Source organism: Sipha flava, unplaced genomic scaffold (genome assembly GCF_003268045.1).
Source record: "Sipha flava isolate LNK unplaced genomic scaffold, YSA_version1 32_pilon_pilon, whole genome shotgun sequence".
NCBI classification, from domain to species: Eukaryota; Metazoa; Arthropoda; class Insecta; order Hemiptera; family Aphididae; genus Sipha; species Sipha flava.
This window is the reverse complement of record NW_020273018.1, coordinates 2,278,361-2,287,760: the sequence shown is the minus strand read 5'-3', so window position 1 is coordinate 2,287,760 and position 9,400 is coordinate 2,278,361. Positions and strand designations below refer to the sequence as shown.

The 9,400-nt window shown below is 30.3% G+C and overlaps 2 protein-coding genes and 1 pseudogene across 2 annotated transcripts; 1 reads left to right on the top strand and 2 right to left on the bottom strand.

Moving 5' to 3' along the window:
* Window positions 1-2,181: 2,181 nt before the first annotated feature.
* LOC112686971 lies at window positions 2,182-3,139 on the bottom strand (annotated as a pseudogene).
* Window positions 3,140-4,512: 1,373 nt separating this feature from the next.
* On the bottom strand, window positions 4,513-4,887 carry LOC112686970. The gene has a single exon (XM_025559468.1). It carries the CDS (start codon window positions 4,885-4,887, stop codon window positions 4,513-4,515), a length of 375 nt encoding a protein of 124 aa, XP_025415253.1.
* A 1,577-nt stretch (window positions 4,888-6,464) lies between these two features.
* Window positions 6,465-8,490, top strand: LOC112686969 (zinc finger BED domain-containing protein 1-like). The gene is made up of 5 exons (XM_025559467.1): window positions 6,465-7,668; window positions 7,741-7,867; window positions 7,965-8,052; window positions 8,146-8,380; window positions 8,477-8,490. The coding sequence occupies exons 1-5, from the start codon at window positions 6,465-6,467 to the stop codon at window positions 8,488-8,490; spliced, it is 1,668 nt and encodes a 555-aa protein (XP_025415252.1).
* Window positions 8,491-9,400: the final 910 nt, after the last annotated feature.

The following is a 9,400-nucleotide window of genomic DNA, read 5'->3' as shown; positions in this document are numbered from 1 at the left end:
ACAAATTAAGACCAGATTTGGCAAGAGATAAAGAATATTATGCCTCCCGTGTTAAAAAAGAACCAGAAGATCGAACATATGAATGAGAACGTGAAGGTCGTAATCGGTACCGTGAAAGAGATCGTGATGGTGAACGTGAACGAGAACGTGATTGGGACAGGAAACGTAGTAAACACAGAGAGAATGGTGTTGAAAGTCCAGAAACAACCTATAAAGAAGAAAAGAAATATAAACACAAGTCTCATCGTCATCGTTCTAGAAATCGTAGTCATAAAAAACGTTCTAGGAAACACAAGTTTCAAAGTCGGAGTAGGTCTAGACATTGTCACAAAAAGAAGAAAAAGAAGTCTGAAAAGAACAAGGAAGAGGATAACAATGAATAATTTATACTTTTGCTAGTGATGTTAATGTATACAATATTTTATTAATATTATTTTCACGTAATTTCTTTAAGTTGTTAATGGTAATTAAAGGGTCATTGCAACTGATTTTGTGTTTACCTAAAGTATATATTTCAATAAAATTAAACATCGAAAATTAATGATTATTGAAATTTGAAATAATAAATATAAAACCCTACAAAATAATGCATATAATAATAATAATACTAATACTAGTAATACTAGTACTAAAATTTACCCAATTAAATAATAACATTAAAGATAGTAATTTATTTATTTACTTATCCTATAGGCTATAAGTTACCTATCAATAGGTTTAATAGAATAATAATATAAATCTAATTAAATAAATACTTATAATTTTATTATTTGTACATTTGATACTTTACAAAACGTATTTATAAAAAAATAAAATTGTATCTCAAATATAATGTACCGTAGTTTAGGGTGAATAAAAAGAAATATAAAATATACAAAATACAAAGTTTATAAGGTTCGCGTAATAACGATTGTCATAAACCGGGGAGGAGCCAGTGTTTCCCAACTTTTAATAAACCGTGAACGTGTATTTAAAAGAAAATATTATATGATTTCTGAGTACAAAATAGTAAATAAAAATTTACTATTTACTGATTTTAGCATTTGATCATCGGACAAAGAATTTCCGACTTTTTAAAATTTCTTAGAGTGAGGCATTTGCCATAGTCTGCCCCCCCCCCAAATGACGCCCCTGATATCAATGCTGTTATTAACCATAGCAAAAAACAAGCACACATGTATGCGAACATACACCTCATTATCAAAAGTACATTTGTAAAATAATAATAAAAATATTTACATATTTATATGATATAATACAAATTTTGTTTTTTATTTATTTTTGAAAAGTGAAATCATGTGGGTCGCGAAAGATTTTTTGGGGGAAATTTGGGTCGCGATACAAAAAAGATTGAGAACCACTGTTATAGATGTTACTAAAAATGCAATATTCACCATTGATAATAGGTCCTGCAGCTACCCCTCGAGGTTTCCGCTCGCTGTGTACAGTGTAACCCAGTGCTTTCCAAACTTTTTCGACTCACGGCGCCCTTTTTGATTTAAGGTTTTTCAGGGCACCCTTCTCTAAGACATAGCATGACTAATCATAAGGAAAATGTTAAACCCGATAGTATTTCATGACGGCGCTGCGCCTTTATACAAAAATCGCGACACACCGGGGCGCCGCGGCGCATACTTAGGGAACATATGGTGTAACCTATACATCAGGGGCGGCCAAACGGTGGATCGCAATCGACCGGTCGATCATGTTAAAATTTATTTTTAGGCCACGTGCACAAAAATAATCGTGGTGGTCATGAACAAATTGTCGATAAGTTTTACCTGTAAAGTTTTATTTTATTCTGGTTTATAAAAAAAATTTCTAAGAAAGTCGATCTTCAAAGGTGAAGTATATTTTCAGTAGATCGTGGCCGAAAAAAGTTTGGCCGCCTCTGCTATACATGGTACACGTATACATTTGGTAAAGAAAAAAACTCAAATATTTGTATGGTAAATAATATTATTTTTCTTCGATTTTCGATACCGTTATTTATTCCTATACAGTGGCGTATTTTCAAATTTTTTGTGGGGGGGGTGGGTCTAAATATTAAGTACCTATAAATTTATAATATAAAAAAAACACATACGAGTTATGATGTAAATATGTAATAACTATATTATTTATATTAAATTATGTATATTTCACTACTATTATGATTTATTAATACAAATTAATAGTTTTTTATAATAAAAAAGGTAAACGTCTTTTTTTCCTCGCCAGTTTTTCAATAACTTCTTCCGGTTTTATTGAGTAGTTTTTATTTATTGATAACATCACTAAACCGTTCAATCTTCCCTATAAACAAAAAAATAAACAAAGTGTTTAATTGTAATGTGTAAATAACAAGAATATTTTTTTAAGTTTATAATAATTTATCTCTGACATGGAATTCCTTAGATACGTTTTTATTCTTTTTAAATTTGAAAATGTTCTTTCCTTTGTTGCAGAGAAAACAGGTAGCGTGACTAAGATTTGAAGAAGTTTAAATAAGTTTGAATAAATTGACTGGTTACACATAGCCATAGCCTCTAGAGCATTTATTTGGTTTCTCTGTTGTTTGCATGAGTTTTCTCTGCCATAATTTGTATTCTGCTTCAATAATTTGATTTTGAGATCCATCATTCTGCAAATCTTCAATATATTTATTTGAAAGAATTATAATATCTTCGATGGGACCATTTTCCCTAAATAGAGAATCGAAACCTGATAAAAACGATCGATGAACATTGAACCTTTCTTCTAACTCTGTAATAAATTTGTCAAGATAAGGAATAAAAATTGATGCTCGATAATATTGTTCCGGAGTATTTAATGGTATATTGCATCTATTAGTTTGTTTTTTTGTTAATCTCGGAATTTTAATTTCAACATCAAAATTTGCGGCTACTACTTTTACTTCTTCAAATATTTCCTTGAAAACATCATCGGCGTGTATTCGGAGTTCTTGTAATTCTTTTTGTGTATCATTTGCTAATTGTACAGCCAATTTAAGATCGATATTTGATTTTTGTAGGAACTTTGAAAGTGGTAAACCTATACTAAAACCTTTTTTTAGTACGAATAATGATATCACAAACTCTATATCTAAAATAGAACTTCTAAGACGTCTTGCTTTATTCGAAGTATCGTTATCGTCCATTCCGAAATTGTATCCAATGCTTCAATGACGTACTCATTAAGTTCTAGAAAATCGTTTATTGCGTGAAATCGTTCTATCCATCTAGTTTCGCAACTTCTTTTCAAAGACTTTTTTGTTGATGTTTCTGATGAATTTTCAATATGAAATTGAAGAATTGATTTTCTTTTCGGAAAAATAAAGAAATCACGGACTTTCCCTAAAATTGCTAAACAGTCTCTTATTTGGGTCGCGCTACATGATTTAGATACTACCAGGTTTAACACATGTGCTGAACAGTGTACATAAATTGCTAAAGGGTGTGTGTCTTTAATATGTGCTTGAACGCCATTAAATTTTCCCGGCATAGAGGCTGCCCCATCATATCCCTGACCATAGTCGTGCGCACGGGGTATGCAGGGTATGTCGCTGCATAGTCTGCGGCTTCATGCGAGGGGCCCATATTTATTATTAAGTTAAGAAACTTTAAATTTAATTACCTCCACAGGAAATTTAAATCAATTAAAGCTTGATAGTAATGATATTTCGATGTTGAAGGAAAAATTTAATTTGAATACTACATTTGAGTCTGAAATTAAGCTCATTACAAATATGTTTGATAGAACTTCTATTAGAGGGTCATCAACTAAAATATTTTAGTATGGCTGAATTGGTTATCAGAAAACGACCGGAAAACAATATTTTCAAACTTCAATAAAGCTTTAACACAATTTGCAACAATACCTGTGACAAGCTGCTCGTGTGAGAGGGACTTTTCCAAATTGTCTATTGTGAAGTCTAAACTTAGAAACACTATGTTACAAGAACATCTTGATTCACTGATGTTAATATTTATCGAACAAAATATGGCATCAGAAATCAATATTGAAGATGTAATAGATGAATTCAAAGCATGTGTACCGATAAAAAGAAGACTTGAACTTTAGATTTTAAGTACTCTCCATAAAATAACAACATTATAAATATGTTAAAATTATTCAAAAGCATTCAATATAGTACATACTTGATCTTAAATAAATAATAAATTTTTTTTTTAATAAATATAAATCAAATTTCAAACTACTTATTTCTACAGTGCATTGTTTAATATTCTACTGTAAAACTATGTGTGATTTTAGATTCTAAGGGAAGTAAAGAAGCTAAGTAGTATATATGCAAAAACTTAGATTGTGACTTGAATCTTATATGCGTTAAAAGAAAATGCAAATAAATTAAGGGCAGATTAGAAAATTTATTTGTGAGGGGCCCTATATTTCTTATTGCATAACCTGCGAATAAAGTCTGCGCACGCCTATGCCCCTGACAATGTAAGTATGTTGTATCTATGCCAAAATTTTGTAGATTATCAATTATTAATTTCGCCAATCCTTTCCCTGTCATGTCAACAGCAGGAACAAATTGAAAAAAATCAGTTCAAGGGTGCTTAATTCAACATATCTGACACACAAAGATACCTGTTCTATACCCGACACATCAGCCGTTTCGTCAGCAAGAACAGTAAAACATTTTGCTTCGTTTATTCTTGAAACTATTTTGTTCAATAACAGTTTATTACAGGAATCAATTATTTCATTTTGACTAGTAGAACTTGTGTACTTAATGGTACCAGAACTTTCAAGATATGATCTCATATCACTATCGCCTTGGGCCCTATAGCGAATAATTGCCCTAAAATTACCATCATTATTTTGTATGTCATCTGAGCATGCTTTAAAAATGTTCCCAGAGTCACAATGCCCTCGTAGTGCCATATTTTGCCGACCACACAAAATAATTGCCTCAATAACAGGAATGATATTTATACGATTTTGTATTATTTCTTTTTTCCTTCCAATATCAATTTGTTTGTCTACTGATAAAGTGGGATTTTTAATAATATTTAAAAAGTTTTCTGAATCTAATATACATTTTTTATGGTATTCTATTTGCGAGTGATTTTTGAAATATTCTAATGCATGTCTCCAGTTGTCATATTTTTTTGTAACTAATGATCCTAATTTTTGATTATTAATTCCAGCATAATTTGTTGAAAAAGCTACACAAAATTTACAATACGCTCCATTGTCTATTTCAGAATACACTAACCAAGGAAAGCTAGCAAACCATTTATATTGGAACTTCAAGTGCCTAGCAGTTTTATCTTTTCCAACAAAAAATACTTTCACAGGAAAATTATAATTTACATCACGAATCCAAATTGCATTTAGTATATCATGTATTTCATTTTGAGTCAATACTCTTATGACGTAATTGAAAATATCGTGTCTATTTATATGGGACGTGGACGACGTAGGGATATCAGTGTCTGATGCTGAAACTACTGAATCTGTGTTATTTTGTATATTATCAACTTTTTTAGGTTTGAAAAAAGACTAAATATTGGGTTTCTTTTTAGAAGTCATAATTGTGATCTATTTAGAATAATAAATAAAATACATTAATATATTAATGTATAGGTACCTAGTGTATACATAATAATATCATTTTAATATTTTTATTTTACACGTTACATCAAACAATAAATAATAATATTTGTAAATTAAATTTGAAATTATAAATTAGCAATTACCTTACGTCCTTACTGTCTTGTTAAGTGTTTCGGTATTCATGTAGCGAATTAAGCAAATTTTATGTCAATGCCGTATAACAAACTGCAAATTTTTACGGCCGAACGAACGCACTACACAGAATGCCAGATGCCTACTATATGTCGATTAGTGGTGGGTAGTTACTACTGTATTCGGTACAATGTAACGATTACATTGGTGGAACGAGTAGGAACGAGTACATATATCGTTCCACGTTCGTTCCATCGGTACATTCGGTACAAAGTTTCCAACTACAGAATGGTCCTCTACCGTCACTGTCCGGGTACCGAATACCGATTACCGACGGTGGTCGAATAGTAACGAGTTGTCACGATAATATATTATACGTCTATGTCGTCTCGGTTTACTATTTACTTTACCTGCTGCTGTTGTTGTGTAGTTGTGTTGATATTTGTTGATAATCGTAGGGAGAGGGTGGTGGTGGAGGTGGACAGTGAATGCTATAATTATAGATATAATGCAAAATCATACGAGTACGATAATAATTTTATCGTGTTTTTATTTTTATTAAGAAGTTTAAATAAAATTTGAAGTAAAATTATTTTTAGATTATTGTATACACGGTTGTAGAATTATTTTTATGTAAGCTGTATAATAATCATAGGCATTATGCAGTATTGCTGTGCAGTGGTAGGCACTATATATCAGACGTGCGTGTTTATTGTTTAGATTGTTTAGACCTATTAATTTTTATTCATATTTTCATAAATATTATAATAATGGACAGAAAAAAAAGCGATGTATGGAATCATTATTCGGTTATTAATAGTGGAATGGCTAAATGTTCGTATTGTTCAAATTCGGTGTCTTATAAAGGCGGATCAACTACAAACTTAAGTAAACACTTAAAACGAAAACACATAATTCAATATGAAAGTAGAAAACATCCGCGTATTAATGAAATGATTGAACAAAATGTTGATGAACCAAGTAAGCAAAATACACCCGAAACAAATAATGATCAAAACCAACCTTCTACATCAATCAATGCAATTAATGTCATAAATAAATCTCGTCCCATACAAAAAAGTGTAGATTCGTATTTTATTAACAATAAACCACTTTCTGTTTCAAAACAAAAAACAATTGATGAACAGCTAGGAGTTATGATTTCAAAAAAATTCCAACTTTTCAGTTTAGTTGAAAATGTTGAATTTAAAAAATTCATATATTTATTAAATCCTAGGTATCAGTTACCATCGAGGAAAACTGTTTCGAAATCTATTTTACCACAGTTGTATGAGAAAACAAGAGAAAAAGTTAGAAATAATTTATTAAATGCCAAATATATTTCATTTACAACTGATGGCTGGACTTCCATAAATAATGATAGTTTCATTGCTGTCACTGTACATTTTATCGATCCAGAAGAGTGTGTTTTAAAAACATTTTTACTTGGATGTTTTAACATGGTGGAATTCCACACAGTTGTAAATTTGTCATTATTTTTAAATAATTGTTTTAAAGACTGGAATATAACAGAAAAAGTAAAAGTTGCTGTAAGTGACAATGCTGCGAATATAACATCAGCAATCGTCATGAATCAAAATTGGCGCCATATTCCCTGTTTAGCGCACACATTAAATCTAATTGCACAATCTGGACTAGGTGAAATGCAAAACGTTCACAAAAAAGTAAAAAACATCGTTGAATATTTTAAACGAAGTACAAAAGCAAATTTAAAACTTAAAAATGCACAAAAACAAATAGGATACCCGGAATTAAAGTTAATTCAAGACGTTTGTACGCGGTGGAACTCCACGTATGACATGTTTCAACGGTGTATCGATAATAAAGAACCTCTTATGAGTACAATTGCAATAATAGGTAATATGGATAATTTAGTACACGAAGACTTTGAACTAATAAAACACTACTGTGCGATATTTAAACCGTTTAAAGAAGTTACTATCGAACTAAGAAGTGAAAAAGGCATTTCGATTTCAAAAGTGTTAATTTTAATAAAAGCATTACATTTATATATAAAAAATAAAGAAAAAGAACCAAATTTACCAAATGCTATACATTTGATGCTTTCTAAAACGGTAATAAAAGCCAATGCTAAATTTGAAAATATCGAAAACCAGTCTATTTTAACAGAAGCAACTATTTTAGACCCACGGTTTAAAAAAAAAAGCATTTAATAATCAGTATACATATCAAAAAACATACGAAAAGATAGTACAAAAAGTTGCAACAATTATTCGTTTAAATCAAAGTCTAGTAGAAAATGAAGAAAATAAGAAAACCATACCGACCGATCGTGGAAACGAAACTTTTGAAATTTGGCAACAGTTTGACTCTCAGGTACATACATTATACATTGATATGATGTATAATGTATACATCATTGATATTTTGATATTTAAGTGATTTATAAAATTAGTTTATGATTTTTAGGCGTCTACTTCAACTTCAGTTAACACACCAACATCTGAGGCTATTGTGGAGTTGGATAGATATTTGAATGAACCTATACTGGACCGAAAATTAGATCCTCTTAAATGGTGGAATGACAGAAAAAAAATCTATCCAAATTTATTTGATTTGATGTTATTGCGTTTGTGTGTACCATCAACATCAGTTCCAAGTGAAAGGGCCTTTTCAAAAGCTGGCTACACCATTTTCGAAAGACGTAATAGATTGTCAACAAAAAACACGGAAATGTTGATATTTTTAAACAGTAATTATTAAATACTATTATTTAATTTTTAATTTTTATCTATTTTAGGCTTAGGCAAGTAACTAAGTTAATTTTAGAAGTTTGAGTTTATTTATTTTATTGTTATTATTTTTTTTTCTAGGGTAAAGTGAAGTAATTTTTTTTTTTGTATTTTTATAATTATTTTTGCTGAAAATAAATATGTTTATTATTTATGTGGTTTGTTTTTTTTGAATCTATAGTTTATTTAATATAATTGTAGCGACTGGAAAAATATTAAAACGTTGATAATTTTTGATTAAGCATTTCAAATGTATATTAATATAATGATTCATAATATTGTAAATAATGTTTACAAAAACAGTGTTTCTGATACAAATTTAATTATTTAAAGTTAATTTTTCCCGAATATAGTAAAATAGTGTTGTATAATAGGCCTACGAGCTACGAAGCATATTCGTTCATAAATATTAAATATCCATTTCAAGAATGAGTAAACATTTGAATATATGTATTTTTATCGTTCCGCGAGGAACTATACGAATGTGAGTACAAGTGTAACTAAAGAAAGAATGTACCGATTGTTCCGATGTAACGAGTATTTTGAAATCGGTACTTCATTGTAACTGTACCGATTGGAACGATTCCACGAAAGGAACGATAATTCCCACCATTTATGTCGATAACAGTCGGCGTACCTACTAATATAATCATATAATAATTATTATTATGTTACGTTGTTATCGTCGTCGGACTCGTTTTCGTCGTAATTGTCGTCATCGAAGGGCGACGACGCGACAAAAATAACCAAAAGTTTAACCAAAGTAAAAACCCATAATATAAAATTAATATTCTCTTTCTCGGTACCTACGTACCAAGTTTTTTTGACTTTTTAAATTTTTTTCTGAGGGGGTCGAGACCCGGGAACCCCCCCCCCCGTAAATACGCCACTGTTCCTGTATATAATATACACATTAGTGCGGGCGTCTTATT